The 20,069-nt window shown below is 37.4% G+C and overlaps 1 protein-coding gene across 3 annotated transcripts in view; it reads right to left on the reverse strand.

The window, feature by feature from the left end:
• RNF180 (ring finger protein 180) overlaps positions 1-20,069 on the reverse strand; it is a 78,881-nt gene that overhangs the window by 22,713 nt on the left and 36,099 nt on the right. For all 3 annotated transcript variants that reach the window (XM_040580205.1, XM_040580206.1, XM_040580204.1), the window contains exon 5: positions 3,067-3,292. In XM_040580205.1, the coding sequence (XP_040436139.1) occupies positions 3,067-3,292 (226 nt within the window). The remainder of the gene's footprint in view (positions 1-3,066; positions 3,293-20,069) is intronic.

A 20,069-nucleotide genomic window follows, 5' to 3' on the forward strand; every position in this document is an offset into this window, starting at 1 on the left:
CCCATAAACCTCTGTTACTGAGGAGAAAGAGGCCATTTTCTTTCCTAAATGTAAAAGGAACAAGCTGTGTATTTTTCACTAGTGGTTTTTAATTTTTATGTAAGTGCTTTATATGCTACTGAGCATATATGAGAGGCATTTGAAAGACAGAGTTATTTGAAGTGGGCTGCTGCAATCAGATCAAAAGCTGTTATTGTAGATGTATCCTGGGCACCCTGTCATCTGACCAGATGTGACTTTATCCTGATCAAAGAAGGGCTTTTAAGAAAATCTTTAAGAAAGATGGGAATGCATGGTGGACACCACATGAGCAACCTATCTGGACTGGAACTCAAGTCTCAAGAGAATCAGTGAAAAAAGCTGACTTGGTGAAGGCAACAGGCCAGAGGAAGTATCCTCGTGGATCGCATCCAGCTTTGTGTAGTTCTCGGTTAAGCACAATTTTTTCTTCACAATTGGTGGATAACTGACCTGTTAGCCTTCAGCTTTTTTTGACATGTTACATGCATCCTTCTGTTGCAGTTATGTTCAGGTGCAAAACCGTACAAGCTGAACGTGAACTTCTGAATATACCAATAAATGTTTTCTTTTTGACATGTCCTTGTAGAATAAAATGCAGTTATACAAAAGGAAAGCTGCATGAAGTATCCAAAATAAATTAGTGAGGGAAATAAGACATCCTAGTTTCAGCATTAGAGAAATATGTAAAGAATGCTAGCAACTTTGCTTTGTTTGTTTGTTTGGTTGCTATACAAAAAGTATAGCAGCATACTTCAACATAACTTTTAAAAGGCTTAATAAATAAGTAAAAAAAAAAATACTTACTACCCTTTACAGTGGTTTGGCACCACTCATCTTCCTTAATGTGTTGATTTAGAAGCTGCTTAGTATGTTATGCACTGGGAAATTACAAAATATTTTTCTTAATGTATGTATAATAAAACAAAGTAAAATTAGTGTACCTCTTTTCAAATACATTGCTAAGCTAAGCATACATAGCAATATACAGATATCTCCTGTAAGGCCGTATAGATTTCTCTTACCTGAAGTTGTTAATACTAAATAAATCTCACCGACTGTTACAGCTCTCTATTTACAGCAGACTCTCTATTTACACACTTATGACACTGTATTAACACTTCAGCAAGACAAATCCCTTTCCTCAAAACTACATAGCTTTTTAGTATTTTCACAGAATGCGTTAGGTTGAAAGGGATGCCTTGAGATCAGCTAGTCCAACCCACACTGCCCAAGCAGGGTCAGTTACAGCAGGTTGCCCGGGAGCGTGTCTGGCTGGGTTTTCAGTGTTTCCACAGATGGAGATTCCATAGCCTCTCTGAGCAAGTTGTTTGACCACCCTCACAGGAAGAAGTGTTTTCTTGTGTTCAGATGGAATTTCATGTGTTTCAGTTTGTGCCCACTGCCTCTTGTCCTGCCCGTGGGCACCACTGAGAAGAATTTGGCTCCCTCTTCATTCCCTCCCATCAGGTATTTTTACACATTGTATATGAAGTACTCAAAGGTTGCAAATAATCCTTGTGACATTTCACTTAAATGGCAGTACTTCAAATGCCTTGAAAAGTTTTGCAAATACTTTTTAGCAGGCTTCTATATTCTTTGTGCTCTCCCAGTACTATTTTGCTGCAGCGAATCTGTTAAATAGCTTTTTTAAGATTTAAATAGCCCTAAGACAACTGTAAGTAATTCTCTGTTGTTGAAACACACTTCATCTTCTCTATTGTTGAAACACACTTCATCTGGTACATCAAATCCAAGAAGCATCAAACATGAAGCAAATTAAATGAGAACAGCTTGAAACCCCTATACACCAGCCAGGCAGGATGCTGAGAGCTCAGGCTGCAGCTTGCAATCCATTTTCTCTGCTGACTTGCTGACATAGTCAGTCCCTGCCCTGGAAACCAGCAGCTCCCCAATGAACCATTCTGGGACAATTAGTTTGTTTGAAAAATGTCTCCTTCCCACCTAAATGAGTTCTTATTAGCCCAGTCAGTTCCTCGAACTGGTTTGTGATCAAATTGTACCAAGTTGTGTCCGTGCAGAGGAAGAGTCTGTGCACAACCAAAAATAGAAGCTGGGCAGCTCTGCTCATCAATTTGAAATCATACTTTAATCTGCAATACCAACCTGTCATCATCACAGCACTTGCCCAGTTTAAAGAGGATCACTGCAAGGTCTCTGCAGCATGCAAAAATAAACAAAACACTCCTTCATGGCTGAGTCATTGCCATTACTTTGTGACCTGTCGATGCACCGTTTTAAGTGCTCTAAATGGCCTCACTCCAGGTATCATACTGAAATTTTATTCACGGTGCTTAAATTTGCCTTTTTCAGCTCCAGGCATAAAAGTTTAATTCATGCTGTTCCAAGTATCCCATCTAGAGCACTACTTACCCTCCTTCTATCCCAGTACTCATTCTGACATCAAACACCCCTTGCTGACCAAGTTTTCCTACTGCTATGTCAGGAACATCAGAGATGAAGGCGTAAGAGGCCAGGAAAGGAGAAGTTAAAAACAAGATTAGTTAGGAGGATTCTATAGTTCCGCCAGCCTTTATTTTCACTTGTAGCTAAACTAAAGCCATAAAACCAAGAAAAGAGCATTTATTTGTGTGTCATTGTTAGTAATTTTAAGAATGCTTTTCTGGCAGGAATTTTGACAAAATGTTTATTATGTTTGGAGTTTGTGATTATTCAGCAAGAGGAAAACAAAGAAATGCAAAATATGAGAACCTCACTTCAAAAATCAGCAAGTCTTAAAATACACATCTGTAACAAGATTCTTGCCCCTAGAGAAAGCCTGCATGGAATAGTCCTAGGCAGAATTAAAAGCAAAGAAAACCTCACAGTGGATTAACATCATGGAATTTTGCTCTACATGCATTTGGGATGTGGCCCATTGCATATTACTACTTCTTTCTTCTTTTTATGACTATATTTGGTTAGTAAAGTTTTACCATACTTTAACTATCTATGTATTCAGGCCAGAAATACGGGAAGGAAATCTACGAAAACTGTTCTATATTGCAAAAACTTTCATTTCTATACCTGTCTGGAAAAAGACTCTGGCAATTGTAGTGCGACACAGCGGACATGGAGTGCTGGCTGGATTGTCTTTGGCAAGCATCCTTAAGCAAGGTTCACAAAAGATGTGGTGGCATGGATAGCACATGTAAGGGTTGAAATAAACATCCAAGCACACCGCACAGAGATAGCTTTCTTTATCTCCTCTGAGTTCATGCTCATCGTCTGTATGTAGGGTATCACTTGCAGTCTGTAAGAAGAAAAAGAAACAGAAAAGGTATTTTTACAGGCTAGCTCATAACTATTTTGGATAAGCTAGTTGGCAGGAAGGTGACTTTAAATAAAGCTTAAGAAGTTGGTAAACACTGGTGATATTCTTAATTTTTAATACAGGTTACTTTTAACGAGATGATGAAACATCCTGATAAGACAGCAATGTCAGAACAAGCACTCTGTGGGAAAGGAGAACAAAAATTGTATGAGACAGTAAAAGAAAGAAATAACAAAACCAAAAAGGGTAAGTAAAACTGTACTATCATCGGATTTCTTCTTTTAAAATGAACTTTAACAAATTTATTTGTAACTTTATTACCAAAACACCTGCTTACTTTGCTAAGAAAGGCAGAACAAAACAAAAATCTCTAAAAATAATCTGTGGAATGTTCTGCCCTTGAAAGGTAATTTGTGGAGGGCATGTTTGATCAAGAATAATGACTCACAGTTGAAACAAGCCACAACCTTATTACTACAATGCAGAATCTAAACCTTAGAGCAGAAAGTCTAGGAACCCCTAACAACTCTGGTAACTGCTTGTTTTCACCAGCACATATGCTCCAAATTTCCTGGCATTGACATATTTGTAGGGGGACACAGCTGGACTTCCCAAATGGTGTACATGCCATAGGAGTGTAACAACATGTGTATACTGCCAGGTTCCTGCTCTGCTCTTGTAGGATGACTAAACTTTTCCATGTAATCTGAAGAACTCATACTAATGGCATCCAAAGGTTTTGGCTTAAAAGGTATTTTTTTGGAGCCCCAGAAAACACATTGACTTTTCTATAGCTCGTCTATCCTCTCTGTTTCACAGCTAACAGAATCCAACACAGCCCAATATCCAAGAGACCTGGCAGGAAAGAACCAAGACAGAGGAGGGTCTCAGACACTATGGAGTGTCAAAACGCTTCTCTCATGGCCCTGGTTCTGAACTCACAATCCTTGCCTAATGATCTTCGTTTAAGTATCTCAATTCTACACTGCCTTGTAATACCGGTGACTTCTTGTAGGATCCAATATCCATAATACCCTCATGCCCCTTGATCAATCACTGCTCCGCACCTGCCTCTTTGCAAGCCCTGCAACACTAGTCCTGCAGCCCTTCCAGACATGTGTCATTGACATTAAGTGCACCTATTGATGCATTTCTACCCAATAAATACTACTTCGTGCTAGAGCAGCTGCTTGACTTGCATCCAACTTACACACCACTAGTTGTATGTTATACAGGCCACTTTTGACACTCACGGGCCACGGCAGACAACCACCACCTGGTATCGGTACACCGAATATTAATGGCAATTATTTTGTGCCTGCTGTAGAGATGGGATTCCCTAGATCCGTTTCAGAGATTATTACATTGGCTTATTGGTTTGAATTTCTGTTGTTTCTCATTGTAGTTAGTCCTTTTCTACCTGGGATATCGAACACTATGAATAAGCCCTAACAGATTAGGTACTGTGGAATGCATTTAAAATTACAGAACAGAAGCATTTACCCAGAATTTAGGAGTTCTGGATAAGGACTCATCCTGCCAATGTGGATCAGCCATTGCATCCATCGCACTTTCCAGAATGCCAGGTGCCAAGAGGGTTTGCAAATTCTGGCCTGCTGTGATACAAATGCATGGAGATAGTTTGGGTTTAGCGCCATGTCCAATTGCAAGCTCTTGTGCAACCCTAAGCGTCCATACCTGTGTGGCCCTTGCAGCACTTACCTCAGCACTTATTACTCCACCTTGATTTTCCCTGTGCCAGACTTGAAACAGGCCCAGAAAACTTCAGTGTGTACTGGAATTTACTGCAGAGGCAACTGGGCTGTACTGACAAGCAGCCAGTGTAGGTCTGGCTGGAACTAGCTTCTAGCTTCTGTAGTATCTATAGAAGCTAGTCCCGGACAGTAACAACTGGGACTATTACTTCTAGCTCCACACTGTAGGAAAGTGTTAGAGCAGCGCTGTATTACAACTAATCAATAACACCGTTTAACCCAGACTGTCTCCACACTTACAGCACAGACAACCTGCACCACCACAGGATGGCAAAGGGTTAATTGAGAGTTGATTACAGCTAGGTGATTTTAGAATGAAGGAAGCCTCATAGTATCGTTTCTTTGACAAAAAGTGGGAAGTAATTTGGCACAGAAGGTGAGGAAGGCAGTCCGAGCTTAACACATGACAGAGATTCCTTCAGCAGAAATTAGAAAACACTAATATACTGTGACAGTAAGAACCCACTCCAACCCAGTCACATGGACTTGGCACTGTTAGGTTAACTGCCTGGCTCAGTGATCTTAAAGGTCTTTTCCAACCGAAATGATGCTAAGTAAGGGCAAAATTGTAATTAAAAGCTAGCACAAACCCAAAAGGTGGGCTGGGGTGGGGAAGCAAGCTTTTGCTGACTGGTTTTGGTAAGCGCTGATCAGAAAGGAAAGATGGAGTGTGTATAGACGAGCTGGCTGTCTTGTTGGCTGCAAGTTAAACATCAGCCAATGATTAAGTAAATAAGGGAGCTGGAGGCAAAATGGCTGAGGATTCAAGGGTAATAGCTGGTTTTGACATAGGTTTGTAATCAAGGTAAGATGCACAGAGAGGAGAATCTCAGAGCCATTTGCAATTAGAAAGAAGATCAAAACTATTCTGATGTGCAAACTAAACTCCAGTACTGGAGTTTACTCCAGTAAAAATAAAGCTGTTTTTTCTACAGTTTTGCTCCCCTTCTCAAAAGACATATTTAGATGCACAGCAGAATTTAGTACTGCAAAGCTAAAATCAGAGCAACTTCTTTACACAAGAAGCTAACGCAAAATAATTTAAGCAGGCACTGTATTTTGTTTGCAACTAAGCAGTGCCTGTATGTTCCAACTAGAACCAGAGCTTCAGTGTTTTGAGAGCTTTACAAGTTGTTTTTCCAGAATTATAGTACAGACGAAATTGAGAAAGGCCATGTAGACATCAAGGACAGTGATGGGAGTAAGGCTGCCAAATACTATGGAAAATCTTGAAAACAAAACTATTGCTCCTAAGAAAAGAAAGAATGGTAAGAGTGACAAAAGTTTCCATCTTCCCAAGTGATTTGGGAACTGCTAATACTGACTGTATCAGCTGATGGCAACCTCTCATATTTCACTGGTAAGAAGGATGTTAAAAAAAAAAAAAAGAAAGAAGAAAGGAATAGAGGACCAATTTTGCCTTGAAAAGCCTATAAAGAATGTTAACTAACAAGGAGTCTAACACAGTTTGGCTGGACTACATGAAAGTGTCTGATTCAGTCCCATATTCAGAAAGAACACATGCACCAATGAATAATACGATATTTAATGCAAGATTTACCTGTAATCATGTGAAAGACCTATCACTAGTGGATGTAGACACTAACCAGAAAAGATTCCATATGTATGCTACCAGTAAAAAGGAGGCTCAGAGTAAAATCTGGGAGTATGATCAGAACAGTTACAAAACTAAATAAAGCACATATAATATTTGCCCCAAGATGCCAAACTGCAAAAAAACCCCAACTTTGCAAAACCCTTCATTTTAAACTGACCAATTCAGAATGCTTTGTAAGCTCAAAAATTTCCACAGTTAAAGGGAATGATGACCAAGAAAAAAATCAGTTCTATAGTTCATATTATTATCTTGCAGAGATAACTGCCTGAAATAAAATTTGGAAAAAATACATAAAACTGTATTTATAGAAATATTACCTCAGAAAAGATCAATGATCAAAGGTGGATTTTTTGTAAAGGCTTTGAAGTTAAGTAAACATTAGAGAAAATTTTTAATATATTTCACTTTTTAAACAGAAGGAAAGCCAAAAGATACCTGTTGATGCTTTGTCAATGCAAACTCAACTCCAAGTTAATTAGTAGTGACTTACTAGTAGTGCATAATAATTGTGCCAATAAATTGCCCTTAAGTGACAGCAGCAGAAGAATCTAAATGCCTTATAGGGCTACATTCTTCTGCTAACCAAGAGTTAAAATAGAAGCATGCCATGGACTCTCTTTTTCCCACCTAAACACCTAAAATCAGTGTGAGAGCAGAGTCAGGGATAAGCCATTCACCATGGACATGACATTTTCAGGTGAGTGCTTTGCAGCGTTGTGGTACTAAGAATGAGAAAGAACCTGTATAGTCTGGGATGGGATATGCCAAGTAGCGCAGTGCTGTGCAGTATGGAGGACCAGAGAAACACCTAGTGGTGTGAGATGCCTGAGTAGTGATGTGCACTGTGAAATTAAACAGCACAAGCTGGTGCAAAAAATTGTGTAAGAATGATGGAAAGCCCTGTGGAACAGACAGGGGAAACAAGACAGATGCATTATTAGTGTGAGGCCCACCAAATATATCCAAAAGTTCTCTTAAAATGAGAAAGGTTATTAATCTTTGCCATAAAACTGTGGGGATCCCATTCCAGACTGCACTTGTAACTGTGACTACATGTTCCACTGGGCAATAAAACTCTTTTTCAGCAATTCCTTACTATAAGAATCTGACATATGTGGTGATCACAATACATAATCCGTTAGGTGTTACATAAACTGGTTAGGAGATGAAAAAAATTTCTTTCTGTCCTTATGCTTAATGTAAAGATGGATAAACCTGTAGTGTCTTTGCAGAGGCAACTCCTTCGCTGTTCCCTTACACGAACAGTACCTCATACAGTACATCAAAAGGGGACCACTGGTGTGGGAGGCTCAAGAAGCCACATATTCACCTTACAAACCAGGAGGAAGACCTGATTTGCTGCACATTCGCACACCTCACATTTTGAAAGAGTGCAGTATGCATATTCTCCTTTGTTCTCTTGGAAGCTGCTTCTCAGTAATCTGTTCCATGCTATTCCTAAGCTGTACACAAATAAATCTGCAATGATTTACAGCTCTAAAACAGACTTTAAGCCTCCAGTTACACTATTATAATCAGAATCATACACCCCAGGGCTGAAAAGTTTGGAAAGAATGAACATACATCCTGTTTTGTACAGAAATGAAGCAAAACCAAAGAAATACTTCTTGGTTGCTGCTTGAAAAAAATAACCATTGGGTTTAGCCTGACTTCCAACAGAAACGCAGCTTATGGGAGTGCCATGACTATCCATCTGTAAGGTTGTCCCACAACAGCTTTTGAACCTGTTAGTCAGTTATAACCAAACCTGACACATGGCTTGTGACCTCAGGTACACTGTCTTCCTGAAAATTTCATAAAAATTGATAGCTAGGTTGAGTAGAGACACTGAAATGAATGCCATTGCTATGGGGAAGTCTGCAAATGCTTTGTTGCTTTGATCAGAACTTATTTAGTCTAATTTCTACAGACTAAATTGGTGACTTTTTATGGAGTTACAAAAGCAAACTCGGAAAACAAATTCAAGTCCAATTTTAAAATGTAGCAAAAACCCTACCAAAAATCTTTAAACTGGCAGAAGTTCTTCCAAATCAGGCCATGCAGTCTGCTGGGGTTTATATGACTTTGAGCATTCAGTTTTGGTTGACTGGTATGATGAATGCAAAAGGGCATCTTTTCAGGTGTCTAGCAAACCTAGGTTCGAAACATACACATCATAACAGGGCAGAGGTGCCAATGCCCATGGCTTCAATATCTGTACAAATCAACAATTCAGTCTGAATTCCTTGCACTCCGTATTTCTCCCCATACAACATCTCAGAAGAATCCAAAGGCAAGCCAAACACTTCTAAGCAGGGCAAAGCTGCCTCAGCAGCTCTCTGGAGCTACCTGCTGCCACATCCTACATTCATACCCCTTCTGCTGCATTTGGGTTGGGTGAATTGCTCAAAGGAAAACAGCTGAAGGACATTTTGTTCATTCTTCTTCTATAAAAGTTTTGTTTAAAGCTAACTCTATTTTTTTTTTTTTAATTCTGTATTATTTGGAAGAATCTTTAAGCAGTGGAGTTGTTCATCTTGTGTCATTAAGTGCTTTGTAGACCAAGGCTTCTAAGACAACTACTTGTAGGACACCTACGCTTTATGTATATGGGGCTCTAAAGAGACAACCATAAATAAACAGAATAAACAATGAAAACGAAAATCAGAATATTCTCAACAGATATTTGCACTCTAACCTCATTAGCCTCTGCCATGTTCCGGTGAAAATAAATCACCTATCCTCCTGCTTCTCAGAGAAGATACACTCCATAACACTTTAATGCCCTTTCTCTTTCTGTTTGAGCTATCAAAGGTTGTTCTGAGGTGATGTATATTCATGAGGGCTATCGCTTTTTAGACCTGAAAATACTTTTTGACCCTCCAAACGCTGTTTTTCTACACTTCAGCAGGTTGCCTAATCAAATATGCTTTATTTGTTTAATCAAATATATGTACACATACTAACTTTATCAATCTCCAGCAGTTTCTGTCTTTAGGTAATGAAGGCTACTACAGCATTACTACAATCTCTTCTTACTCCTGAATGATCTCATAGTGAACAACACAGGCAAGTTAAATTTCTTACCTAGTTAAAGTTTACTGAATTATTATGCATAGGCCATAGTTGAGAAAATTATCAGGTTTTTAACGTTTGCTGTATTCAAACATTACGCATGCCACAAACAGAGCCAGGTTAGTACTCTATGAGCTTACCGTACCCCTGCCTAAGACAAATATCCAGTCTATTATTTTAGTATCTCAGCACTTAATGAATGCAAGTTATCACAATTTGTCTGGTTAGCCGAATTTATTTTCATGCATTTTTTAGATTCATTACAATTTCTTATACTTTCCTACTGTGACTTTGTACTATTGCCAACCTACTCAGCTATGATAAACTTGTGAAGTGCTGTTTGGACTTGACTAGGTGACTGCCTTGGCACTAATCACCAGGGAGTTATTAGAAGTTCCAAGCCTGTTACCCACAAATTAAAATGCATGCAGAAAAATTAGATAGCGTACAGAAAAGATACTAGAGATTAAAACAATAAGCCAATAGCCTGAAGATGAGGTGCTCACAGAGAGCAAATGATGCTTATTAGTTATGAACCCTGATGTGGGAGCCAGCACTAGTACTGTTTTGTTTTGTTCAGGTGCAATAAGACACAGTTCCCTGGAAGGATCGAAGGTGCTGACAAGGCTAGGCACAGCCAACAAATCTGCAGGCAGTCAACAAATCTTTGAAAACTGCTATCAGTTCATTACGTTTCTCAAGTTAAAAGACGCTGTGTCGTGCACACTCTAATATAAGTAAGTCTTGTCGTATGCTGGCCTGGAAATGTTAGCTCTTGAAGATACTGTTGAAGCATAAATAAGGAGATAGGAAAGGACACAGTTTTTTTGGTCCCAGATAGAAACACCTGGGATAACTGGAAACTAGGAGCTAAGCAATCGATACACATGGACACAGGGCCTTGGTTCAGAGCTTAACAACACCGTCTGGATTAGCTGCACTGGGAACGATTCCTTATGACTGTGTCAAGTGCCCAGAGCCAAGGAACTATGCATTTCATTTAACCCATGTGATGTTGCCCCTCTGATGAGGCCATTCACATCATTAGTAGAGCAAAGGCCTTATCAATGGAAGATGCAGGGACGTGAAAAAACTGCTAGTTCTTTGGAGCCTTGTCAGGCCAAAAAATTCTTCAAGTATTGAAGGCCAGGACACCTTCACAACCACAGGGTAAATGTGGACATAGAAAAACACTGGAAGAACATAGCTTGTGCTTGCCCAGGAGGAATTTCTTCTCTTGCTGCCTACATAAGACTGCTTTTAAAGGCTGCCCTGAAGTTCTGTACAGGTTGTTACCGAGATCTCTTCTAAAATAACATACCCAAGTTTGAACATCTGCAATTTAAAATTGACATTTCAAAGCAGAGAGGGTACTACAAAAACATATAAAAGCCTAAAATACATCCTACAACAGAAGGCAAAGAAATTCTGTCAACTTGATTCTTTAAAATCTACCACAAAAAGGAATAAGATGTGACATCTTATAGATGCAATTAACACTTCAAACTGGATAAGCCACAAATATGAAGCGAGAACAACAATTTAAATGGATTATCAATGTGATAAACTCTCCACCACTTAAAGACTACATATATGCAGACTATTTTTTTCCAAAGTATCTAATCTTATGGCCTGTTAGTGGAGTAGGTGTACGACACTGAGTGCAAAGTTTTATCAGCGTGTAACTATTACAGCCCAGCTGCAGGCAGAAGTCACCTATGAGACAGTACCAGCACTGAAATGACTGGATTAACTCAGCACTCTGTGGAAAATAAAGCCCACTCTCATACATGGGCACTTCAAAAGAGTCTGAGTAGGTTCAGCCTCCACTTTTCTCCTATGGAGAGCAGTCATATTCAGAAAATATCACGACAATCTGGAAACATCTGACTTTCACAGGCCTAAAACTATTACAAAGAAACAATAAAAACCATGATTTTAAAGTTTTACAGAGTAAATTTATTTAATCCAGGAAGCATATCCTTTTTACACACTTCGTTAATTACCGAATTGATTAATGAACATTATTTAGAGCATTTTTAAAACTTCTAGTTAGAGATTCATTGAGACTTACAGAACTTAATAACCTCAGTAGCCTGTTAACGTATTTAATATTAATAAATGCATTCTTAATATAATCTCTTCTAAGTAAAAGGACAATTTGAGGACATAACTAGAGTACCTTAAGAAAAATAAATTTCTAACATGCTTTGATAGATGACAAGTTAACCAATTTGTCTCAACGACATATTTTTACTTCAGCAGATCTTTAATCTTACTTATGTTAGAAGATAAAGAATTATTTTGTGGAAGAAGTGTAAAACAAAAGTCAGAGAAACAGATAAAGGAGAAAAAAAATGATCCAGTATCTTTTTTTTATTTCTGTACACACTTCACAGACATAGAATAAAAACTGTTTTACTGTATTACGGATTCATACTGCTTTAATCAGATTGAAACAGGCTGCACAGAACTGAATATCCCTTGTGCTAGGTGTTGTACATAGGTATTATGCACATATCCCCTTTCTTTCCAAGCATCTTGTATAATATATTTCAGTTTCTTGTTATAATGGATTTGAAATTATTGAAGCATTTTTTGTTATGCAATTTGATTGATATCTGCATCTCCTTCTGTGGAGTAGTTGAGCCTTTAAGCTTTTGGAATATACATCTAACCTGGCAGCGCTAGCTATTATTACCCTCTTGGAAATTTGTCTTAGGAGAACCATATTTATTGTTTAAGGAACATCTATAAAAGCAGCTTTTATGAAGATCTTTTGAAGATCATGGCAACTACTTAACTGATTTATCATAAAATATTATTCCTATTAAAATAATTCAATTATCAACATGAATTCAGAGACAAGCCACTAGAATATTACTCAAAGTACTTGAACCACAATTATCTTAATGCTTTGATATTTATACCCACCCCTAAACTAGTATATAAGAAATAAGTGCCATGTTACAAGCTTATCTTCATTTTTCTGATTTTGCATTTTGTGCTTGCATTAAAATACACACATTATTTATTCAGGCACTTAGAACAATGATGAAAGCATTATAGCAAATGAAGCTTCACACCAAAAATAAATATGCCGAGTACAGCATCCAGGCAAAGCTATTAGTGTCACTACACCTAACAATAAAGCAAATATTAATTATTATTTATCTTTATTGTAACGAGTATTTCAAAGAAAGATGAAAATTCACTCACAGAGGCCTGCAGAAACTTCTATGAATCGCCTAGAACCTTGGTGCAGTGCTGAAAAAAGGTTGGTTCTGGTGTGAACTCCATGCAGAGAAAACATCTTTTTTAACAACTTTTTTCTCACAGAAGTTGTAGGGGGAAAAAAGGAGAGTATTGTTGCTATTACAGATCTCCTTTGCATTTTGGAAACTGAAACAATGTAGAACTGGTAGTAACATGTGCTAAACATACTGCTGAGGCTTACACACATACTTGGACTGCAAGGTTAAATTATAGTACTGAAGCAGTAAACAAGTTGCAAGCATGAGTATTTCCTTCTGTTAGTTTGATCAAAGCAGTTGCTACCTACTAGAGGTGTGAAGAATCCACCTCTCTAGTACAAGAGCACAACTTCTCTCCAGTGCAACCATGGTAAAAAGACAAGAATCCTGTCAATTCATATACATAAAGAGCTGAGAATCAATAAATTATTTCTGTTATACCTGTATAAATAGCATAGCTTTTAGTTTTAACAAAGGCAATTACAGCACTGAAGTGACAGGCAATTTGTATGCATTCATTTTTCCATTCTACTTCTAGGCTTTGCATGAATGTGTATCATATTACTCTGTTAGGGAAAATACTCCTAACAAAGTGTCTGTAAAAGAATGTCTGGAACAGTGCTGCTATATTTTGGCAGCTTTGCATAAATATAGTCATAGTATATCAAACAACACATCTGAAATTCTTCTTGTCATTCAGCACAAATCTAAAGCAAATTACAGTGATGCATGACACAATCTGAGTTAACAGCACACAAAAGGACCTTTTGTGCAGAACACCTACTCCTACCATTAAAGTAAGTCTCTTCCCCATCAGTCTACAGCAGGAAGCATAGTAGGTGACATGTGAAGAGTGCTGCTCAGAGCTGGATGTCCGCTCCTGTTCTGAACAGCACTTACAAACTCTTTATAACTCAATGCATCTCATCTTCTGGGAAACAGCTCTATCAATAACAACGTCAACCTACAATTTTAAGTTTCCTACAAAAGCCTCAATGTTCCTGGGATTTGCCAGCTCCAAGTTACAGTTCTCTCTGCTCATACAGTCTACATCAACTGCACAGATTTGTCTGCTAACAGTTATCCAAGGATCTACACAATCAGATTTACAGAGATTTTATGGTTGCTAGATATCGTTGTAGAAGACTTACAACTGTTATGGACAGAAAAAATGGGTTTGCTGAACTGAACTCTCACCACAGGCTTTTTCAAAAATGTCTTTACATGAATTTCACACAAATTCCTTAGCAGTATTACATAAGCATGACCCTCCTTTCAGACATTAATTGTGGTGGCTACATGGCCAATAAAATTTTATTAATACAGGAACACAGATTTCCAACACAGGCTAGGGCAAAGTGAGAAAGTTCTTGCCTTTCATTACTCAGAAGAGAATTTAAGTAAGAACCACCACAATATGACTCAAAAGAGGAATTTAACCCAGATAAATTAACTGTGCCTCTGTTTGTATTCACCTGGATGCACACTGAGGTATGCCCAGCCCTGATCCTTCAGCTGGGTTCTGGTGGAACGTGACCACCTTCCATCTGGCTCCGGTGCCCACAGTGTCCTTCTCATCGGGCTGGGACATGCCTCTCTCTCACCCCAAAGACACAAGCAGGACACCCTAGAATTATGAATCTGCAAGTACCTACCCTCTGTTTCCACAATTGGGGCACAATTTGTGAAATATTACAGTAAAAGAAGGGTCCCCCGGGGACCGTCCCATCTTGGGGAACCCTCGGGAATCCCTGGAGAACCCTCATCTCTATGTCCCACCTCCCACGTCCCCATGTCACATGTATTGCTTTGAAATAAGTTGGCAAATAAATTGGCCTAAAATTAGGAACCTAAAACTATATTTAGACAATTAAATGATCGTCACAGTTTTCAAAAGTTTCCTTACCTGGACGGAGTGACTGGGTGATCACCTTGCTCAGAACAATCAGGCCACCTATTTAAAGCATCTTAGTGGAGTTTTTTAAACTCAGTTTAATTATTGATTAAATAAATAGACTTCATCTCTAAACAGTGTTTAAAGTACAGCATTCACTTACACTGAAGGAAAATAAAGACAAGTAAAGAGTTTCAGAAAAGAATGTATCTGAGAAACTTAGGGGAAAGGTATTCAGATTTTATCACTATTACTTGATTTTTTATACCTAGTAAAATCACTACTGAATAACTAACTTCAGCAGAATCAAATCTTTGAAATCAATTCTTATGCAGTTCCAGGATGACTTGAAAAAATCATACAATTTTTTCCTAAAATGAAAACAAACAAATCACTGAAATACATAAATGTAAGTTTTTACTTCAAAAAATCAGGAAAATTATAGTAGATTTTCCATTACTACAAATCTGCAAGACATCCAAATCTGTTTGCTTTCCTACAGAACTTGTATTGATTTTCTGGAAATTTTATCTATTTTGTAAATGGCACTGAAAAGAAAAAATGATTTAAGGTTAAGACTCTACATCAGGTTAAGACATCTACATAAGGTTAAGATCTTGCATCAACAACAGATGCAAGATTTCCATTTTGGTTACATAGGTACCCTGACTCAGTAAAAATTGCCATTTGTAATTCACTTGGAGTAGATAGACATTCTAATGCAAAATTAAAACAATAAACCACCAAAATACAAACATGTTTCAGATGTCTTAATGTAGCAATAAAAAAAAAAAAGTCCCTTCTTCACTCTCACACTGGAGAGTGATACTCAAATTTGATCCTACGCTGTTTAACAAAAAAACAATCCAGACAGATCTGCAGAAACAAAATGCAATCCAACTGTTTCATATATTGCTTTTCTGACAAATAACATCTAGATGCTCAATTTGATAATCAATCTCTCCTCAGCTTTTATTCCTTCTGATGTTTTACCAGAAATTTTATCATAACTTACAGTTTTGTGATGGCAGCTATCACCAATAAGCACTGCATTATTTCCTTGGTATTTTATTCACATACCCAAAGTCATCCAAACTGTGCAAAAGGTTGTTTACCTCAAATTTAACCATTAGATGTCTCAGTCTGAAAGTGCTGAATGGCTTCAGCAGGGTCAGCTCTCACTATACTGATACCTAAATAAATTCTTTCCAGATACTTGATTTAAGCTGCTGTTACCCAAGTCTTTTCTATCTGATAAACACAGCAGAAATTATTATTTATTTTTTATTTCTCAGTATAAGTGAAAAATCTTGTATGCACGTATGCATATTTCTGTAATAATTAGTAATTTCATTATACACTCCTATAAATATTTCCTTTTATACAGAGCAAACTGTATTCCTTGAACAGGTATTACAATATTCAGATGTTACTTTATGCAAGTTTGAGGACCCCTGGTCTAGATGGTCCACAAATTTAAGTTTTCTGAATTGTAAGAAGCAGACAGATGACAAGATCTTTTGATAAGCCCTACCAGCTGTCCCCTTCTCTTGTATCAGCATGGCTAGGCATGGTATGTGGCACCTATTTAGCTGGCATGAAGTTGTTATACACAGTTTTATTTATGATACACATGCTATTTGCTAATTATTATGCCATAAGTTTCTGTTTAAACAACATGCTGCTATGACACTAAACTTCTGGATTAAAAAATCAGAAGAACAGTGGTGCTAGAAGATTTTATTTTCTACTTACGCTGATGATGAAATTTTATTAGCAAAGGAAACAAGCATTTGACTACATCTGCACAGGAATTTAATTCAAAATTTCTATTGTCTTTGTGTAAAGGATATATAACCCTATAGATGACAGAAGTGGCAGAAAAAGTTTTGTAAAGAACGAGCTGGATAAGGAAGCAACAAAACCTGCCTTCAGCTCAGCATTTCAGGGTGCTCTGATACAGGCAGTATTCAGGAGGTAGAATTAGACTTCTTGCTTAGAATATCTTGGACAACAGACTTCCAGAAGAAGCCTCACTGCCAGTTACTAAACCATGATCCAATTGCTTGTAACATTACAGTTTCACTTGAGACAAGATCCACGGCTACAAGCTTGTCGACAACATAATCCATCTCCTGTGACTCACAGGGTATGGGCCAAGGGTCCTTCCTCAAGACAGGCTCCCACGTCTCTCTTTTTTTAGGGGAATCTTCTGGGGAAAAGCCATCATGGAGCACTACTGTTGCAATGCTCAACAAAAAAAGATTATTTTTTTGGTGGAAGGATGAAGCTGAATTGATCTTCTTACGCTTAATGGAATTCCACATTCTAATTAGCTGTATAGGACAGCAGAAACAAATGTTTAATTTTGGGAAAATGTGCCTAGCACTAAGTTTTATTCTGCTACCATAGAAGATGTTTCATTCAGGTGTACTTTGTGTCTTTCTTTTAACACTTACATTTATACTGCACACTAACTTGGAATTTATCTTTCTACCGTTAGCAAAATATAAACCAGGAATATATTTCATTACGGAAGGGATCTGTACAGAAATTCTCTTCTGTGTTCTCATTTTCACTTACAAATTATTCTTTTGATAAAATCATGTCTTTGTAAGAAGAAAATGTGCTTCAAACCTTGTGAATTGATTGCACTGTAAGCGAAACTTTACTACAGTATCTTATATTGTATCATCTTCAGAAACTGAAGCTACTCCAACACATTCTGTATAATTTAAGAATTCCAATTTATTGGTAATTTTACATTTCATCTATGTTCATCTCCAAATAGAGTTTCAACCAAGTTTCTTCCTTCTCATTTTGCTTACATGCACAAATAATTAAAATGATAAAGCTTCCCTACAAAAGAACAAAAATACTTTGGTAAATGACAGTGAGTAATGAAAGATCACCTACGAAAACGTTAGAAAAAACTCAATGGAGAAATTCAGTCCTAAAAGAGTGACAATCTCTATAGCTAATTAAGTTGCCACAAATACCTTCATCAGCTTTTGCTGAAGCTATCAGTCAGATTGATTAGGTCAGTCTTCTCAAATCTCCCTTATGAGGGTGTTCAGTGGATCCCATTTCACTTACAGACCTCCCCAAGAGTTACAGAAAATTATGGTCAACTAGAACATACATGGAACACAATTTTCTAATTAAGAATAGAGAAGATGACAAATTGTGAACCACAGCTGCTGAAACTGCTAAAAAAAATAAGAAGGAAATGCTCAAACATAATTTAGCACTCCAAAAAATACAGCTGATACGAAATAATAGTAATAGATAGAATTTGAAAACAATGCACATACTCCTGGCTGCGACAGTGAGCACACAGAGACAGAGAATTAAAGCAAATAATTTTGATATTCAATTAACCAATTAGCAAGTATCTGGTGAATTCACTAGTCAACAGAACCAGCAGCCACACAAAGACTAAGGAAAAAAAAAAAGGATATTGGGAGTAATGGATAAGCTTCACATTGCTGGGGTTTTTTTGTCACTGAACTTCCTGGGAATATACTGCTTCACTCAAACAGTACTTTTTTGGGTCAGTCAAAAAAATCATACTCAGATGTTAGGATAACCTCTTACAGGAAGAATCCAATTCAAAGCCATGTTACATATGAACATTCTCATAGTTAAGGAGCAGAGACAATGTCCACTGGGATTACTCACTAATTCCAAAAGCTTGCTGGGCCCTGTCTTTCAAGACTCAAGAGGACATGAAGGAAATAAGTTAATAAGACAGAACTAACTTCTGTTATTGAAAAACTGAAATACAATACAGGATGAGACTACAGGAAAGAAAGTGATTTAACTCCATCAAACAGCAAGTATAAATTTATAAAATACACAAAATCTTCTGTAATTATAACTGCATTTTAAAGCCACAGTACTTTTGGCACTTTGGTAAACAACAGGGTGAAACCAAAGTCCCATTAAAGTCACCTGGATAGGTCTAGGATTTTGTTCTGCAGCATTAGATGACTAAGCAGGCCAGTAGGAGTTTATTACAGCACTATAGCAGGCATTCATTTAGAACACTACACAAAAAAAATTGCATTTATAAATGCACAGGATGTAGCTATTAATTTTATATATAAGCAGAGGCACAGAGTTAGTCTTAGCAGTTATTTATCTGTCAACAAAAGCAATGTTACCATAGAAATATTATTTGTGATCCTTAAATACATTCAAGATTCTTGTTTGAGGGTTAAAATTTTTAAGAGAGTAGTCCAGAAAAAAACCCTTAAACATGATCATGTTCTCTGTATCTAAAATGGATCTCAAGCTTTTGAATTTATTTTAGCCCTGGTACACCTTATCTAAAAGCTTAACTGCTCATGCAGCAAAACCGCCATATACTTTCATTAAAAGTCTCAGGATACCTGGATTTACAGAAGTGAATACACTGTCCTATACTTCACCCATTTAACCTGTTATATGACTTAGTTATATGAAAAAATGAATACTCAGATCTGACTATGGTAGCCAACACACAAAACAATTCATCACCAGTAGACAAGGCATCTCAAAAATTTCACTGCTGGCAGCCTCAAAGTCCTTGCAAGACTGACACTAAGAAAGTATAAAAGACTTCAGAAATCTGTAGAAATATAAACAAAACTGGGACACACAGCTTACAATGTTTTTATGTGAAGAACAGTTCAAAATACACAGAAGGAAAAAAGGAACATCAGAAAGGGTTATTCCAGACTCACAGCTCTAAATGATGCAAAAGGAACTGCAAAGTTTTTTCATGACAAAGCACTGTATTTCAGTTTGATACCAGAATAATATCCCCTTTCTGAAAAATTCAATAAATTTTCCCACTATTATTGATGTTAGTTAAAAATGGTTTTATTTTTATTTATCTGTACTGATAGTAAGAAAAGACACTAATTCCTACTTTTCGTCTGGTACAACAGTAGGGAAAAAGGAGAAACTATCAAAACAATCTTACTAGACTTCAGCAGAGGACAGATCTTGCACAAGAGCATCACACATAATTCAGGACTCTCAAGTAAGGTCTTGGAAACTTTCTGATCTTAGCTACTAATTTTAATTTCCTTAATGTGGGCAGCACCCTCTGTCCTTGTTTAGCAGAACAGAAAAAGTCTTTTCTAATGAGGAA

The sequence above is a fragment of the Falco naumanni genome, chromosome Z (genome assembly GCF_017639655.2).
Source record: "Falco naumanni isolate bFalNau1 chromosome Z, bFalNau1.pat, whole genome shotgun sequence".
Taxonomy (NCBI): Eukaryota; Metazoa; Chordata; class Aves; order Falconiformes; family Falconidae; genus Falco; species Falco naumanni.